This window comes from Myotis lucifugus, unplaced genomic scaffold (assembly GCF_000147115.1).
Source record: "Myotis lucifugus unplaced genomic scaffold, Myoluc2.0 scaffold_386, whole genome shotgun sequence".
In the NCBI taxonomy this organism is placed as follows: Eukaryota; Metazoa; Chordata; class Mammalia; order Chiroptera; family Vespertilionidae; genus Myotis; species Myotis lucifugus.
This window is the reverse complement of record NW_005871434.1, coordinates 279,365-298,345: the sequence shown is the minus strand read 5'-3', so window position 1 is coordinate 298,345 and position 18,981 is coordinate 279,365. Positions and strand designations below refer to the sequence as shown.

General features: G+C 42.3%; 1 protein-coding gene and 1 pseudogene across 5 annotated transcripts; one reads left to right on the top strand and one right to left on the bottom strand.

The window, feature by feature from the left end:
• Nucleotides 1–7,209: 7,209 nt before the first annotated feature.
• On the top strand, nt 7,210–7,554 carry LOC102435572 (annotated as a pseudogene).
• Nucleotides 7,555–9,742: 2,188 nt separating this feature from the next.
• CD209 (CD209 molecule) lies at nt 9,743–12,758 on the bottom strand. 5 transcript variants are annotated; one of them, XM_006101897.3, is made up of 8 exons: nt 12,610–12,758; nt 12,400–12,477; nt 12,189–12,275; nt 11,817–11,876; nt 11,470–11,535; nt 11,066–11,217; nt 10,532–10,644; nt 9,743–10,140 (listed from the first exon to the last, which is right to left on the bottom strand). In XM_006101897.3, exons 1-8 carry the CDS (start codon nt 12,671–12,673, stop codon nt 9,999–10,001), a joined length of 762 nt encoding a protein of 253 aa, XP_006101959.1. In that variant the 5' UTR covers nt 12,674–12,758; the 3' UTR covers nt 9,743–9,998. The 5 variants fall into 5 exon arrangements, with proteins under 5 accessions (XP_006101959.1, XP_014322759.1, XP_006101961.1 ...); XM_014467273.2 differs by having other exon boundaries at nt 12,565–12,702; XM_006101899.3 differs by having other exon boundaries at nt 12,643–12,696.
• Between the last annotated feature and the right edge of the window lie 6,223 nt (nt 12,759–18,981).

The window sequence follows — 18,981 nt, the reverse complement described above, 5'->3', positions numbered from 1 at the left end:
AAAGATTACTATATCCAGCAAGGCTCTCATTCAAAATAGACTGTCAAATAAAGAGCTTCCCAGTCAAAAAAAAAAAAAAAAGGCTAAAGGAGTTCATCACCACCAAGCCAGCATTACAAGAAATACTAAAGGGACTGCTGTAGTGAGAAGAAGAAACAGAGAGAGAAACCTAGGCATACAGAATTAAAATGGCAATAAGTAAGTACCTATCAATAATAACCCTAAATGTAAATTGATTACTAAATCCTCCAATCAAAACGCATAGGGTAGCTGAATGGATACAAAAACATGACCCAGCTATATTCTGTCTACAAAAGACCCACCTCAAAACAAAAGACACACAGTGGATGAGAATGGAGGGATGGAAAAAAATTTTCCATGAAAATGGAAAAGAAAAAAAAGCTGGAGTAGCAATACTCATATCCAACAAAATAGACTTTAAAATGAAGGCCATCACAAAGATCACTACATAATACTAAAGGGATTGATCCAACAAGAGGATATAACCCTCGTAAACATGTATGCATCTAACATAGGAGCACCTAAATATATAAAAAAAAACTTCTAGAAGAGTCTAACAAAGAGATCAACAACAATACAGTCATAGTTGGGGACTTGAACACCCCTCTGACTTCACTGGATAGATCATCCAGACAAAAACTTAACAAGGAAACAGAGATTCTAAATGATACACTGGATCAGCTGGATTTAATTGACATTTATAGACCATTTCACCCCAAAGCAGCAGAATATATATTCTTCCCAAGTGCACATGGATCATTCACAAAGATAGACCACATGTTAGGACACAAAACAAGTCTCTACAAGTTCAAAAAGATTGAAATCATATGAAGCATCTTCTCAGATCACAGTGGAGTGAAATTAGAAATCAACTACTGTAAAAAACACCCAAAAACATTCAAACACATGGAGAATAAATAGCATGCTATTAAACACTAGAAGCTCAGTGCACAAATTCATGCATGGGTGGAGTCCCTTGGGGTGACCTGCAGGGATCGGGCCCCAGTGTGCACCCCAGGCTCGCAGCCCCTCCTTGCACCTCCTGCCTTGCAGCCCCACACCCCTGCTTGGCACCCCCACCGTAGCCTGACGCTGCCCCCTCACCTGCTCCACCATCCCGTCTGTAGGGCAATTGAGCGGGGCCAGGCTCCTTGCCTGGCTCCCTCAGCGCCTGGAAGCCGGAGGCAGCCCCGCCCCCCGCCACTGGTCGCCATCTGCAGGGTGATCAGGCCCCTGCTTGCATCTGACTTAGCCTGTTGCCACCCGCTCACCTGCTCCACCAATCCGCTGTTGTCCCGCTGTCGTTGGGGCCCATCGGAGCCAGCAGCACTTTCACTGCTGCCCACTGCCAGTGCCACGTCACCGACGCCCACCATGTTCCGCGTCACCCCCTGTTGGTCAGTGCATGTCATAGCGAGTGATCAAACGACCACCTGAGGGGACAATTTGCATATTAGGCTTTTATTAAATAGGATTGAATGGGTTACCAAGGAGATCAAGAAAGAAATCAAAAACTTCCTTAGAAACAAATGAAAATGAACACACAACAACCAAAAATCCCTGGGACACAACAAAAGCAATCCTGAGAAGAAAGTTCATAGCACTACAGGAATAGCTCAAAAAACAAGAAAAATCAGCAATATACTATTTAACCCTACAACTTAAAGAACTAGAAAGAGAACAACAAGAAAATCCCAGAATAAGTAGAGGGAAGGAAATAATAAAAATTAGAGCAGAAATAAATAACATAGAGACTAAAAAGTATACAAAAAAAATCAATGAAACCAAGAGCTGGTTCTTTGAAAGGATAAATAAAATCGATAAACCATCAGCCAGACTCATCAAGAAACAAAGAGAGCTCTAGCTGGTTTGGCTCAGTGGATAGAGCATTGGCCTGTGGACTGAAGGGTCCCAGGTTCGATTCTCATCAAAGGCACATGCCCGGGTTGTAAGCTCAATCCCCAGTAGGGGGCATGCAGGAAGCAGCCAATCAATGATTCTCTTTCATTGATGTTTCTATCTCTCTCCCTCTCCCTTCCTCTCTGAAATCAATAAATATATATATATTTTTTTTTAAAGAAACAAAGAGAGAGTGTTACAGAAAAACCGGAGAAGAACCAAGCAATGCTCAGAGAGTTTGGAGTTACACTTTATTCACTGCGGTGGGCTTAGAGAAAATGAATTCAAATTCTAAGCAGAGCTACAAGCAGAACTTCCCTTTTTATGAAAGAGCCAGCCCTATGTGCGCTTAGTGGTTATCTCGCTGGTGGCCTTGAAAACTACACAGTTCTATCCAATTAAAAAATGCACCTGGCATGGCATTGGGCGTATCTAGTCTCTGGCCTACAAGGTCAGACAGCTAAGTTTATCTTCCTCATTATTCAAGCAGGCTAGAGAGCAAAGTTATTTTTTAGAATAAGAGTCCGTCTAAAGAATAGCAGAGAATTCCAAACAGTAGTTTTACAAAAAAGGGGTTAGCCTTCTCAAGAGGACCCAAATAAATAAAATCAGAAACAAAGTGGAGAAGTAACCACTGACACCACAGAAATACAAAGGATTGTAAGAAAATACTATGAACAACTCAACTATATGCCAACAAGCTGGACAATGTGGATGAAATAGACAAATTCCTAGAAAAATATAATCTCCCAAAACTGTATCAGGAGGAATCAGAAAACCTGAATAGGCCAATAACAACTGATGAAATAGAAGCAGTAACCAAAAAACTCCCACCAAACAAAAGCCCAGGTCCAGAAGGCTTCACAGGGGAATCTTATCAAACATTCAAAAAAGAACTAACACCTATACTCCTCAAACTATTACAGAAAATCCAAGAAAAAGGAATACTTCCAAGTTCTTTTTATGAGGCCAGCATGATCCTAATTCCAAAACCAGATAAAGACACTACAAAGAAAGAGAATTACAGACCAATATCCCTGATGAACATAGATGCAAAAATCCTCAACAAAATATTAGCAAATCACATCAAGCAATATATTTAAAAGATCATACACCATGATCAAGTGGGATTTATTCCCAGAATGCAAGGCTGGTACCATATTCGCAAATCAATAAACGTGATACATCACATAAACAAATTGAAAGACAAAAATCACATGATCATATCAATAGATGTATAGAAAGCATTCGACAAAATCCAATACTCATTTTTGATAAAAACTCTCAGCAAAGTGGGAATAGAGGGAGCATATCTTAACATGATAAAGGCCATATATGACACACCTACAGCAAACATCATACTCACTGTACAAAATCTAAAACCATTTCCCCTAAGAACAGGAACAAGACAGGGATGTCTGCTTTCACTACTCTTATTCAACATAGCACTGAAAGTCCTAGCCACAGCAATCAGACAAGAAGAAGAAATTAAAGGCATCCAAATTGGAAAGGAGGAAGTAAAACTTTCATTATTCACAGATGACATGATATTGTACATAGAAAACCCTAAAGACTCCACCAAAAACTACTAGATTTAATAAATGAATTTGGCAATGTAGCAGGATACAAAATCAGCACCCAAAATCTATGGCTTTTTTATACACCAATAATAAATTTTCAGAGAGAAACTAAACAAACAATCCCATTTACCATTGCAACAAAAAATTAAGATACTTAGGAATAGCCGAAACCGGTTTGGCTCAGTGGATAGAGCGTCAGCCTGCGGACTGAAGGGTCCCAGGTTCGATTCCGGTCAAGGGCATGTACCTTGGTTGCGGGCACATCCCCGGTGGGAGGTGTGCAGGAGGCAGCTGATCGATGTTTCTCTCTCATCGATGTTTCTGACTCTCTATCTCTCTCCCTTCCTCTCTGTGAAAAATCAATAAAATATATTTTTTTAAAAAAAGATACTTAGGAATAAACTTAACCAAGGAAGTAAAAGGCTTGTACACAGAAAACTACAGGACAGTGAAAAAAGTGATTAAGCCAGACTGGCATGGTTCAGTGGTTGAGCATCAACCTATGAACCTGGAGATCACGATTCAATTCCCAGCCAGGGCACATGCCCGAGTTGTGGGCTCAATCTCTAGTGTGGAGAATGCAGGAGGCAGCCAATCAATGATTCTCTCTCATCATTGATGTTTCTCTCTCTCCCTCTCCCTTCCTCTCTGAAATCAATAAAAATATTTTTTTAAAAAGGTTAAAAAAATAAAGGAAGATATAAACAGGTGAAAAATATACCAAGTGTAATGGATTGGTAGAATTAACATCATTAAAATGTCCGTACTACCGAGACAATCTACAGATTCAACACAATCTTTATTAAAATACCAATGGCATATTTCACAGAGCTAGAACAAATACTCCAAAAATCTGTATGGAATCAAAAAAGACCTGGAATAGCTGCAGCAATCTTGAAAAAGAAGAACAAAGTTGGAGAAATCAAAATACCAGATATCAAGTTATACCACAAAGCCACCATAATCAAAACAGCCTGATCCTGGCACAAGAACAGGCATATAGATCAATGGAACAGAACAGAGACCCCAGAAATCAACCCAAGCCAATACACTCAATTAATATTTGACAAAGGAGGCAAGAGCATACAATGGAGTCAAGAGAGTCTCTTCAATAAATGGTGTTGGAAAAATTAGACTAAAAAAATGAAACTAGATCACCAACTTACACCATACACAAAATAAACTCAAAATGGGTAAAAGGCTTAAATATATCTTTTAATATATTGCTGGATTCAAGCAGCAAAATCTCAGACATCTCTTGTAGCAATATGTTTATGGATACATCCCCTAGGGCCGTGGTCGGCAAACCGTGGCTTGCGAGCCACATGCGGCTCTTTGGCCCTTTGAGTGTGGCCACGAAGTTTCAATCGCATTGTACGTGCTTGCCCGCACGTGGTATTTTGTGGAAGAGCCACACTCAAGGGGCCACAGTTTGCCGACCACTGCCCTAGGGCAAAGGAAACTAAGGAGAAAATAAACAAATGGACTACATCAAAATAAAATGCTTCTGCATAGCAAAAAAAAAAAAGCCATCAACAAAAAGAAAAGGGAGCCCATTATATGGGAGAACATATTTGGCAATGATACATTTGATAAAGGGTTAATATCCAAAATATATAAGAAACTCATACAACTTAACAAAAGGAAGAACAAAAATGGGTAAAGGACCTAAATAGACACTTCTCCAAAGAGGACATACAGATGGCCAAGAGACTTATGAAAAAATGCTCAAAGTCATTGATCATCAGAGAGACGCAAATTAAAACTACAATGAGATATCACTTCACACCAATCAGAATGGCTACCATCAACAAACCAACAAATGACAAGTGCTGGCGAGGATGTGGAGAAAAGGGAACCCTAGTACACTGCTGGTGGGGATGCAGACTGGTGCAGCCACTGTTGAAATAATTTTTGGAGTTTCCTCAAAAAATTAAATATGGAACTGCCATTTGACCCAATGATCCCACTTCTAGGAATATATCCTAAGAAACCCAAAACACCAATCAGAAAGAATGTATGCACCCCTATGTTCATAGCAGCACAGTTTACAATGGCTAAGATCTGGAAACAGCCCACGTGCCCATCAGTAGATGAGTGGATAAAAAAGTTGTGGTACATTTATACCATGGAATACTTTGCAGCAATAAAAAAGAAGACTCTCTTGCCCTTTGAGACAGCATGGAGGGACCTGGAAAGTATCATGATAAGTGAAATAGGTCAGCCAAAGAAAGACAAGTATCACATGATCACACTCATATGTGAAATCTAAGTAACAAAATAAACTGATGAATGGAGTGGGTCCAGGAACATGGAAGCATGGAACAGAGTGCGGAATCTTGGAGGGAAAGTAGGGGAGGATGGGCAGATGGGGGGTACTCAACCAAAGACCTTGTATGCATATATGCATAGCCCATGGACACAGACAATAGGGTGCTAAAGGCCTGAAGAGGTGCGGGGGCAGGCTGGAGAGGATCGATGGTTGGGGGAGGGGACACGTGTAAAGAAAAAAACAAAACAAAAATTTTAAACATGGGTGTTGGATTTTGTCTAATGCTTTTTCTGTGTTTATTGATATGATCATGTGATTTTTGTCTTTCAATTTGTTTATGTGATGTATCACATTTATTGGTTTATGAATATTGCACCAGCCTTGCATCCCCGGAATAAAGCCCACTTGGTCATGATGTATGATCTTTTTAATATATTGCTGGATTCAATTTGCTAATATTTTGTTGAGGATTTTAGCATTTATGTTCATCAGGATATTGACCTGTAATTCTCTTTCTTTGTAGTGTCTTTATCTGGTTTTGGAATTGGGATCATGCTGGCCTTATAAAAAGAACTTGGAAGTGTTCCTTCCTCTTGGATTTTTTGGAGAAGGTGAAGAGGGGGAAAGGCAGTTGTATTTTTTTTTTTTACTCCCTTAACAAATAAGCCAGCCATCTCAAAGTGCTTCTCATTAATTCTGGGAATGCCACAACAAAGTAAAAAGGGAACTTGAGAATTAATCTATACCAAGATATTTAACAGGGGAATTTTGATACCTATAGACAGGAGGGTATATAACGCCTTGAACCCCCACCCAACTCGCTCCTCAGATTAGCTGAATGATACCTATCTACACTCCAAGCCGGATGAAATGAAATAGATTCACTTGCCTTCCCTCTTTAGTAAATTGCTTGCTTTAATAAGTTGGCATTATCACAGCACAATCAGAGTCTATTATTTAAATTCATTTATTCAAGAAGACAACAACAGGAAGGGGATAGCCCTCTCCCTCTGACTCAGGCGGCTGTCCAATGACACCCTTTCTAGGGTCTCTGAGCTGCCTGTAACAAAGCCATCCTATTGGTTACTTTAGGTCATTGAGTTTGTAAGGCCGCCATGCAGGCCTCCCTTGAGCTTGTCAAGTTTAGTATGTGGCCACACTATCTTGCACCCAAGTAACTGCTGTTGTTCCAGAACTTCAGAAGGAGGTCGGGGAGAAGAGAGTACAAGGACATGATTAGTCACTCTTAAATGTCCCAATCTGGGCCCCAGTCACTGAGCCACTGCTGAGAACTCAGCAACCTTCCCCTGCACCCCCCTCACGTTCTGCCTGCTCCTTCACACACACACACACACACACACACACACACACACACACACACACCCTCTGCTTCAGCCTTCCACCAGCTGTTCTACCAAGGAAAAGAAATCATGTCATATGTCCGCTATCCAGAACCTCCACTCTTTCAACCCCTTTGCTGATGCAAGTAGGGCGATACACCCAAGTTACTGCTTTTGTTCCAGAACTTCCAGCTAGCCCTGAGGATTATACTCGTTCAAGAATTCAACAGAGAAATCGCAGAAGACCCTTACTATTGTCCAAGGGCTCACTGATGATTACAATCAAAAGAAACTAGTTGAGACATTTAAGAAGAAAATTGCCTTCAATGGTACTGTAATTGAGCATATAGAATATGGAGAAGTAATTCAGCTACAGGGTGACCAGTGTAAGAACATATGCCAGTTCCTCATAGAGATTAGACTGGCTAAGGACACCAGCTGAAGGTTCCTGGGTTTTAAGTGCTTTTGGCTCACTGAAGCTTAAGTGAAGGTTTCCTGGCAATGAGTAGCATTTCCCTTCTGTCCCTTGTCAAAAGTTTAAAAACTCACAGTTTGTATAATGTAACCATTTTGGGTCTGCTTTTAACTTGGACTAGTGTAACTCCTTCATGCAATAAGCTAAAAAGAGCCATAAAAATAGATAGATGATAAGTCAGTGATGGCGAACCTTTTGAGCTCGGCGTGTCAGCATTTTGAAAAACCCTAACTTAACTCTGGTGCCATGTCACATATAGAAATTTTTTTATATTTGCAACCATAGTAAAACGAAGATTTATATTTTTGATATTTATTTTATATATTTAAATGCCATTTAACAAAGAAAAATCAACCAAAAAAATGAGTTCGCGTGTCACCTCTGACACGCGTGTCATAGGTTCGCCATCACTGTGATAGATGATAGATAGATGATAGATAATAGATGATAGATAGATAGATAGATAGATAGATAGATAGATAGATAGATCGAGATAGATAGATAGATAGATAGATGATAGATGATAGATATCCCAGTCTGGAAATGACATGGTTCATCCAGTCTCTGCCCATCCATTCATCAGGCATGGTTCTAGCCCACCATTCAGAATAAACACATAAACACAACCTGAATTTACTTCAGTTCCCCTGGATACTGAAGACAAGGATTTCAATGCAAGCAGTATCATCCTCAGACAACACCAGGAGGGAAGTGGGAAAGTGACACAGGGAAGAGAAGGACACCATAAGAAAGAATTGGCATTATTGAGCAGGTGACTGCTAAAGGCATCTGGGGCAATCATGTGGAACATGCCTCGGAGTTTTCTAGGTCAAGAGCAGAGAGTGTTGGGTTCTTGTCCCCTAATTCACATCTGTCATTGAGATGTATCCCATTCAGCACAACAATAATAACACAATATGGTGAGCAGAATAATGTCCCCCTAAAGATGCCCATGTCCTAATCCCCAGAACCTGTGGATGTGTTAGCTACATGGAAAAATGAGAGTGAAGGTTGCAGATAGTGTTATACTGTAAATTAGAAGATGCCTTAATCAATAAGCCAAATTTATTTGGAGTCCTATTCATTTTTGCTAGCCCTAGCGGGCCCAGAGGAACTCTTGCTTCTCAAATTCTGGGGCCCAATATAGTGGAAGTCTTTTCCATTTATATATTTTTCAGCTCTTTGTTTTCCAAATTTGGAATGAGACTTCTGGACCTTCTGAGAAAAAGTCCTGTTTGCTGGGACAGAGCTGTGAGACCATATCTCAAGGCCTGGCCTGGCGCCAGCACTGACAACTCTGTCTGGGGCATATTTTATGGCCTCTCTGGAGTGGGGAGTAGCCTTATTTTACCTATTATTTAAGCAAGCAAATGTTTACAGGGTAGCAGGGTTAAAATTTTAAACAGCAATTTTTACCCAAGATGGAGGTGACTATACTTCAATAGAATTAGGGTTCCTAATCCACTGACCTTAAAATAGTAAGGTCATATGAAATTATCCAGTGGCCCCAATGTAATAGCAAAGGTCCCTTCAATGTGGAAGAGGAGGCAAAGGGTCAGTGCAAAGTAAGCAGTGCAAAGTAAGAAAGATCCATGTCGTTGTTGGCTCTGAAGGTGTTGGAAGGGGCCACCAGCCAAGTAGTGCAGGCCGCCTCAAGAAGCTGGGAAAAGCAAGAAAACAAATTGTCCCCCAGAACCTCCAGAAAGAAACACAGCCCTGTCAACACCTTGATTTCAACATTATCAGACTCGTTTGGGTCTGACTTCCAGAACTATAAGATAATGAATTTGAATTGTCTTATGTCAGTAAGTTTGTGGTGATTTGGTACAGTATCAATTGAAAACGAATGCACATACCTGAAATAATGTTTTTTCAAAATGCATACGAAGAAAATCATAAAATTTTGCTGAAGAATATTTTAAAGGTACCTGAATAAATAACTGGTTCATGAATGAATGAGTAAATAGACAGACAGACATATACATACACATGTATATTCCCCACCAAAATTACAAACTGATTCAGAATTGTATCTAGGAAATAAAATGCGCAGTAGTAGAAAGAAACATTGAGAGAAGACAATGTTGTGGTGTAAATCAACTATATTATAGAACTGTAATAACTAAAACATTGGCGAGTAAGTTCAATGCAGGCATAATGCAGTGTGTGACTTTATTAAGAGGATATCGTGGGGGCTGACTGGGGGCACTAAGACTATCAATAGAAGAGAGATGGTCTATAGCCTTTGGAGGGAGAAAGGGTTCTTAGAATCTCAAGATCTCTAAGATTTCAGTTCAGGAGGAATAAAAACAAGTGGGTGGGACCAGAGAGGATCTAGCAAAGGGCATGGCCAAGTTGCCTGATCCTGGGGACTGAACAGGGGGCAGGGGTGAGAGTGGGGGACATGGCCCTCAGAGGCCTGGGCACAGAGCAGAGGGCTTCTCGCAGATCCAGAAGTGTTCTTCACTACATTTGTTATCATTCCAGCCATCACCGGACAGTTCCACACAGTCCTCCTCTCCTTGATTGTTAGGTTCCCCTTCTTTCCAGAAGCTGTGAACACCATCAAAGCTATGAGTTCCCTCCCCGACCCAAAGCCAACTCCCCAACCCACCTTTGGACCAGCTGGTCCATGGCCTTTGGTAACAAATTTCTAAGAATCAGCTAGAGAGGATGGTGAATTCAGAGACAGGGTTTTCAAAATGTGGGTTCAAATACCACCTCCCTCAATCAGTGCTAGCAAAATAAAAATACAGATTCCTGGGCCCATACATAGACTTAGAGAATCAAATCCCCCACCCCACCATGGTGGACTCAGGACTCTGCATCTCAACCCACTTTTTCAGGTGATACTTTCCAACCCCAGAGTCTGAGCAACCCTGGCTTTAGGTGCAGGTCTCTTCCCTACCCTCCCACTCCCAGGCCATTGTCGCTGGCAAGTCACCTGAGATGTAAGTGGGTGTTGTCCACCCATTGCCAGGACCCTTCATTGTGTTTGTCACTGAGGCCGATCCAGGTGCTTTTATCATTTCTGATATCCCAAGATTTCAGGAATTTCTAGGGGTGGGGGAGGGGTGGGGTATCAGGAGGAAGATTGGTGAAGGCCACCCATCCCATGTCTGCCCACATTCTCATGGTCCCCTGCCTCCCACAGAAGTCTTTCTGTGTCCTAGACTGCATCCCCTACTTAAGTTGTATGCATTCACATGTGCATTAATGCTGTGGATGTGTGGAAATGTATTAATTTATTTCTCAATTCACTTATGTGTCAAGGGAAAAATTACTCTGAGTTTCCTTTCTTTACATACATAGACAGCACTTTTACATGACCTTCCCAAGTCCATCATGGTTTCTCCTCTAGGAAGCCTTCCCTGACTGCATCACACCCCAAACCTCCATCTCTCGAAGGGCAGAAGAGAGTGGCAGAAGGCTTTTTGTTGACCTGGCCCAGCCCAGACAGGAACCTTGCCTGGCATACCTGCTCCTCAGCATTGTTAATGACCACTAGCTGGGCCCTCATGTCCTCACAGGCAGAGACAGAAGCATCCCAGGTGCTCTGAATCTTGGAGAAGATATAACAGCTTCCCTGGAAGAAGTCCCAATTCCAGGGGCAGCGACGGCACAGGCCAGCTGGGGAGCAGGGACGAGGTTGGGACAGTTGGGGAGACAGGTTGCTAGGCTCCCAGGCCCCCAACACAGGCATCAGATATGGGAAATCCAGGGCCAGGCCCCTTTGTCCAGCTATCAGCTCAGTCTCCAAGAAACCCATGAGAAAGATCCCATTCTGCCCTGCCATTTTCAGAATGGCAGCCACGGGAGGTGAGCCTCAGCCCCACCTATGACCCCCCCAACTCCCTCCTGACCTTGATGTCTGAACCTTACTCAGGGTGGCATTCATCCTGCTCAGCTGATGGAGGATCTCCTCCAGGTCTGATTGCAAAACAACCACTGGAAGAAGAAGACTTCAGTTATTAAGCACCTACTGTGTGCTCGGTGCAGAGAGGGCCCCGTGATTTCTGCATCTCATGGTAACCGCAACAGCCCATTATACAAACAAGAAAAGTGAGCCTTAGGCAGTGACTTCCCAACATCCTGGCCCCCAGGACCGCACACAGGGATCCAATCTCCTCCCCCACTCCTGCCTGCCCTCTACCTCACAGCGGTGGCTCGTCCAAGGTCACGCAACTCAGAGCCCTTCCCATTCCAGAACCCAGCCTCCAACCCCTCACCCGGGCTGTGGCTCTCCTGATCATCCACCTCTCTTGGCAGGGATTGTTGGATCCTGGAGACTACAAAAGAGCAGAGAATTCCCCTTAATTGAGTGTCTACAGTATGTCTGATCCTGTGCCACCTTTGGTTTCAAGATCTGAGAACCTAACCCTCGCCCCACAAACCCACCTGGAAGAAAATGAGCTGCATTTCACAGATAAGGAAAAAGGCTCAGAGAGAGGTAGTAACCAGCCCACAGTCACACAGGAGATGACAAAGAGTCCAAATATCCCAGCCCTAGTGGTTTTGAGGACTGTGGAAAAGGGAAAAGACCAACCCAGAGGGAAAACCCCAAGAGGCTCAGGACTCCCAGCCCCTAGCCCCAAACTCACCTTGAATCAGGGTGATCAGCATGAGCATGAAGAGACCCAAAGAGATGAGGAGCAGTATCAGAAGCAGAGGGGCCCGGGTTAGACACTCTGTTACGGAATGGGCAGAGCTGGGAGCTAGGGACAGAACCTGCCTCAACCCACCCATGCTGGAGGTGGCCTCCCAGCTGCCCCCTTCCCCAAGTGCTTGCTCCTGAACCACCCATCCCCGTACCTGGCAAACTTCTTGAGCTCCTCGACAGCCCAGGGTCTTTCTCAGATGATCTCTGGCCTTGAAATATCTCCCTCTCCTCTGAACAGGACAGAATGTATTCATCTGAGCTTCAAAGCCCTAATGGAGACCATACCCTCTTCCCTCCTTGCAGGCTGGAGGACAGACCTGGACTCCCCCAGGACCCTGGAGCCCTGGCCTCCCCACCATTACCCCATAATGGGGGCTCAGCCTCATCAGGGCCACCTGGTTCCTTGGGGACACACATCTCTGCCATCCTCTTCTCCTCTCTGTTCTTCTTTCCAGCTCCTCCCTGGACTATGGTTTTTATAACCTCATGAATTTCCTCAACAGCCCCTCCAGGGGCTATTCCTCCCAAAGTCAGGAAGAAGAATGAGGAACTATGTGGGGACACCACTTCCTCTTGGAAAAGTTGCGGGTAGAGATGAAATGCCTGACACAGCTATGAGAGAAGTCATCTAGGGTGGGGCAGAAGCTTGAGGTCAATGCTAGTGTCAAAAGGCACTGCTCCAACCCCCACCCAATCCTGGGAACTTCGGCCCCACCTTATCAGAGCCTCAGTTTCCTCATCTGTAAAATGGGACAATTACTCTGCTTCATACTGTTAATGTGAAGTCTAATACAGTGCACTAGTAATGGTTATAAATTTCCTATCTCAATGATAAATACTCAGTAGTAATGGCACTTAGCACATACACACCCCAGAACCCTGTGCTGTCCATTCTACCTTGCTGCAACAAATAAAAAACCACAGGTGTGCTCCTGGTGGTCTTTGGTTGAGGAGCACTGACAGAAAAAGGTAGTTATTATCCTGCTTTAGAGATGAGGACAGAAATAGAGAAGGCAGAAACTGCCTGAGGTCACACCGCCTATAAGTGATGGGCTGGGAGTTAGAACCAGGCAGGTGGACCTCTGAGTCCCTGCTTAACCACTGCACGGAGCAGGTACCCTTTCCATTTTGTAATTACTATCTTGTAGAGAGTTTCTTTGAAACTATGTGTATCAAGTTTTGAATTTATTTATGTATGGACTCCTGATTTCCTATCTGATTCAGTCAGTTTTATGTTACTATCTTTAATTTTTTAAATATACTTTTATTATTGATTTCAGAGAGGAAGGGAGAGGGAGATAGAAACATCAAGGATGAGAGAGTATCATTGATAGGCTACCTCCTGCATGCCCCACACTGGGGATCGAGCCCACAATCCGGGCATGTGCCTTGACGGGGAATCGAATCATGACCTCCAGGTTCATAGGTTGATGCTCAACCATTGAGTCAAATCAGCTGGACACTATCTTTAATTTTAATCTAAAGTGAATTTCTTTGTCCAATGGTGGGGCAAAGGTGTAATGGCTACTATAAGGAGAAGTTCTCTTCAGACCAAAGAACAAAGCAGGCAACTCCATAGAAATAACAATTTATTATAGGATTATTTACTTACAGGAAGGTTAGGCTGGAGCAGAGCAGACAACCCAGCAGTCTGTGCAAATTATTCTTTACGTCCTAACCGGTTTGGCTCAGTGGATAGAGCGTCCACCTGCGGACTGAAAGGTCCCAGGTTCGATTCCGGTCAAGGGCATGTACTTTAGTTGCGGGCACATCCCCAGTAGGAGGTGTGCAGGAGGCAGCTGATTGGTGTTTCTCTCTCATCAATGTTTCTAACTCTTTATCCTTCTCCCTTTCTTTCTTTAAAAAATCAATAAAATATATTTAAGAAAAATATATTCTTTACTACCAGACCCCTGTCACAGTACTTTTTTATAGTATAACTCAGGTACTGATGATTGACAAGACAAAGGGACAAAGAATGCAGTAGTACCATACCTCCTGATGGTCTTGTGACAGGTGATTTCTTAAATCAGTACTATCACCAGTTTGATATTTATCTGTTGTCATGCCATTGTGGCCACTACTAACAAAATTTTATGGCTACATTTTAAAGAACACATATAATCATCAACTAGAAGGCTTTGATGTGCTTGTTAAGGATAGTGAAGTTGATCACAGCATGAAACTTAAAAATGAAATGAAATCTGGATGCAGAGATGGAGTTGGTTTTGTTCACATCTAAATCTATGTACTCTATAGACAGCATATAATTAGGTCATTTTTATCCATTCTGTCAATCTCTGCCTTTGAATTGGAGAGTTTAATCCATTTATATTTAATGTAATTACTGATAAGGAAAGGTTTATATCTGCCATTTTGCTATTTGGTTTTTATATCCCCTACTAGAGGCCCGGTGCATGAAATTCGTGCATGGGTAGGGTCCTAGGCCTGGCTGGCGATCAGAGGCGATTGAGGCCTTCTGGCTGCCAGCTGCTGGCCCGGGCCTTCCTTTCTTCTATGCCATCCCCTAGTGGTCAGTGCAAGTCATAGCGAGTGATCGAACTCCTAGTCTCCCGGTCAAATTCCCAAGGGGACAATTTGCATATTAGGCTTTTATGTATATAGATATCTTTTTCTTCTTCAGTTCCTCCATTACTATCTTCTTTTGTATTAAATAAATATTTTCTAGTGTGTCATTTAAATTCTCTTATTTATTTTACTATATATTTTTTAATTATTTCCTTAGGGTTTGTCCTGGGATTACTTTTAACATCTTAATTTATAACAATCTAGTTAATATTAATAACAACTTACTTTTAATAGTATGCAAAACTTTGCTCCTATATAGTTTCATTTCTCCCCACCCTTTATGCTGCTTTTATCACAAATTACATCTTTATACATGTGTGCTCATCAACTTTGGTTTCTAATTATTGCATTATACAGTTGTCTTTTAAATCATATGGGGGAGGAAGGAATAACAAACAAAAATGTTTTATATTTACTTGTGTAGTTACCTTTATTGGTACTTTATATTTCTTCATGTAGATTTGCATTATTGTCTAGATTCAGATTTCATCCTGAAAGACTCCATTCATTTCTTTTATTGGTAAAATACACATAACATAAAACTTACCATTTAAACTATACAGTTCAGTAGCATTTAGTACATTCATATGGTTGTAAATGTTGTGCAGCCATCAGTAGCTAGTTCCAGAACATTTTCATCACCCCAAAAGGAAACCTCATATCATTTAAACAGTTGCTCCACATTCTCACCTTCCTCCAGAGTCTAAAAACCTAATCTGTTTTGTCTCTATCAATTGACTTATTTTGTATATTTCATACAAATGGAATCATACAATACCCTTTGTGTCTGGCTTCTTTCATTTAGCATAGTGTTTTCAAGGTTCATCAATGTTGTCACAGTACTTTATTCCTTTCTATGGCTGAATAATGTCATTTTTCTGGATATGGAATTCTTGGTTGACAGTTTTTTTCTTTCAGCATTTCATATATGTCTTCCCACTCACTGCCTTCTGGCCTCTGAGCCCTACTGGAGACCAGACCCTCTTCCCACCTTGCAGGCTGGAGGCCAGACCTGGACTCCCCCAGGACTCTGGAGCCCTGCCCTCCCCATTACCCCAGAATGAGGGTTCAGCCTCATCAGAGCCACCTGGTTCCTTGTGTGAGAATAAACAAGTGATCTTTTCTGTCAAAGAAGTTTAGACAGCCGCCATTTTGGCTCACGTGACTTGGCAGCCACCATGTTGGCCGAATGACTTGCAGCTCCCCTAGGGGCCGCCATCTTGAAATGTCAAAGGTCAACCCCTTCCTTTGAATTAGCCAATTGTGAAAGACTGTGAGCCTGAGCTCCAATCAAGAGTAAGGGACTGGGGGCGGGGGGGGGGGAGACATATGTAATACTCTTTGTAATACTTTAAGCAATAAAACAAAATAAAAAATAAATAAATAAATAAATAAATAAATAAAAAGAAAATAAGATTTCCTCTTCACTTTTGGGCTCAAAAACAAGAAGTACCAAATTTGCTTAAAACTGAAAATCTCACCAGACATTCTCTGTAATTGACTGTCAATTGAGTCTGGGAGAGAAGAGAAAGGGTCAGGCAATAGGCAATTTTCTCTGCTGAATTTCCACCCCTGAACGTTATCTTCCAGAAACAAAAGCCCAGTCTTTCCAGCTTGCCCAGGACTCTCTGAGCCGTCCTGATCCCTCAGACACGCCCTGGATGCATCTCCACTATGCCAGGACTTCACTCCACTTCCACGGTTTACTGATGCGGCCAAGCACAGCCATGTTGCTCAGAGAAGAAAAGAGCATAGTCTTCTTAGAGGCACTCTGTGATTTCTCCTGCAGCTGCATGCTCTCTATCCTCTCTCATTCCATCTCATGGAACCAGGAAGTTACAGTAGTGCTACTCAAATCAAATGTCGCATACAACATAGTTTTATGACAAACCTCCAAATTTCTACAAGCAAAAGCACAAAAGAAAACTTACAGATTGACAAATAATTGTAATTGTGGTGATATATGCATCATTTGGGCTGTGTTACTTCTTTTGATAAATCAGAAACAGCCTCCTAGAAGGTGGGCCAGGGGCAGGGTTTAGGGGATATTAGTAACTGGGCCCCCTGACCTTCAACCAAACTCAGACATTTCCCACTACCATTTGCCTCTGTGCCCTGTATACATGACCCATAACTTAATGCTAGAAAAGGCTGAATCAAATATGCCCAAGACAGCTTTTTTTAATTTTTTTTCTTTATTGATCCAAGACATCTTTTGATTAGTGTTTACTCCTTATCTAGAATCATCAGGTATACAGTAATCTGTTTTTCTATGTTTTTAATTTGATTTGGCTGCTGTGAGACTTACATGTATTTTCTTAGGTACAGAAAGTTCACGGATTGCATTTTAATGCTGAAATTGCTGTTGCACTAATAGATCCTCCTAGGGGTGTTGGAGAATGCTGGTGAAGAGAGACAGATATCAAGTCATTTCTTTTTCTTGTGTCATCTTAAACTTTTGGAAGAGCAAAGTGAGAGTTATTGCTATGGATGTAGTTTCTTCATCTTCATTACAGTATCATCATACATCTGATGCCTCTATGTGGTTATTTTATTAAATGTGTTTTTACTAAAACTAATAAATTGATACTTTGAGGAAAAAAAAGAGTAAGGGACTCACCCAGCCAGTGTGGCCAGTGGTTGAGCATCAACCTGTGAACCAGGAGGTCACGGTTCTATTTCCGGTCAGGGCACATGCCCGGGTTGACAGCTTGATTCCAAGTGTGAGGCGTGCAAGAGGCAGCCGATCAATGATTTTTTTCTCATCACTGATGTTTCTATCTCTCTCTCCCTCTCTGAAATCAATAAAAATATTTTTTTAAAAAAAAGCCCTAGCCAGTTTGGCTCAGTGGATAGAGCAACGGCCTGTGGACTGAAGAGTCCCAGGTTCAATTCCAGTCAAGGGCACATGCCTGGGTTGCGGGCTAGGTCCCTGGTAGGGAGCATGCAGGAGGCAGCCGATCAATGACTCTCATCATTGATGTTTCTATCTCTCTCACTTCCTCTCCTTTCCTCTCTGAAAGCAATAAAAATATTTTTTTTCAAAAATAAATAAAAAAGAGTAAGGGACAGCTCACGTGCATCAGGTTTATAAAGCCGAGCAGACTGCCTGTTCAGTGTGCGGTGCTTCCAAACCATGTGCGTGCGCACCCTCCTGCAGGAGTAAAGATATTTGCCTTGCTGCCTGGCTCCCGAGTGTGCTTTGTGTTCTACCAGGACCCCTGAATCTGAGGATTCGCCTTGTTTCTAACACTTGGGGACACACATCTCTGCCATCCTCTTCTCCTCTCTGTTCTTCTGTCCAGCTCCTCCCTGGACTATGGTTTTTATAATCTCATGTATTGCCCTCAGCAGCCCCTCCTCAGGTCCATTCCCCCAAACTTAGGAAGAAGAATGAGAAACTATGTGGGGACCCCACTTCCTCTCAGAAAATTGGGGTAGAGATGAAATGCCTGACACAGCTATGAGAGAAGTCATCTAGGGTGGGGCTGAAGCTTGAGGTCTATGCTGGTGTCAGAAGGCACTGCTCCAACCCCCACCCAATCCTGGGAACTTCGGCCCCACCTTATCAGAGCCTCAGTTTCCTCAGTGAAAAATAAGCTGTTAATCTTGTTAAGGATCACTTGTACATGATGAGACACTTCTCTCTTGCTGCTTTCAAGATTCTTTCTTTGTCTTTGATGATTAGGTATCTAAGTGTAGACCCTTTTCAGTTTATCCTACTTGAAATTCTTTGTAGCCTAACACTTTCATCAAATTTTCAGTTTTCAGCCATTACTTCTTCAAGTATTCTGTCTTTCTCTTTTCATTCCTCCTCTCCTTCTGATACTCACATTATGCATATGTTGATATGCTTGATGGTGTCCTTCAAGTCTCTGAATCTCTGCTAATTTTTCTTTATTTTCTTTTTCTGTTCCTCAGACTGAATCATCTCAATGGACCTATGTTCAATTTTTACTGGTTCTTGAGAGCTAAAATGGCAGCGGTATAGACGGACGTGTCCCGTGCCTTGTCCTGGAGCAGATAGGGTGAGCAGCTGAAACAAGGAACATCCAGCCCGAATAGGCAGAGTAGATTCAGCTGGGAGACAGTTTGCAGCTGGGAAAGGCAGAGGCCTCCTGGAGAAAGGGGACTGTTGGAGACTG

Bases quoted from the DNA above. Each gene is read 5' to 3' on its own strand.
- CD209 (XM_014467273.2), bottom strand. From the start codon at position 12,673: ATGGCAGAGATGTGTGTCCCCAAGGAACCAGGTGGCCCTGATGAGGCT. The intron at 11,536-11,816 runs GTGAGGGGTTGG...TTCTTCTTCCAG, and splicing joins TCAGGAGAGCCACAGCCCGG to TGGTTGTTTTGCAATCAGAC. The intron at 11,218-11,469 runs GTAAGGTTCAGA...CCTGCTCCCCAG, and splicing joins CAGGATGAATGCCACCCTGA to CTGGCCTGTGCCGTCGCTGC.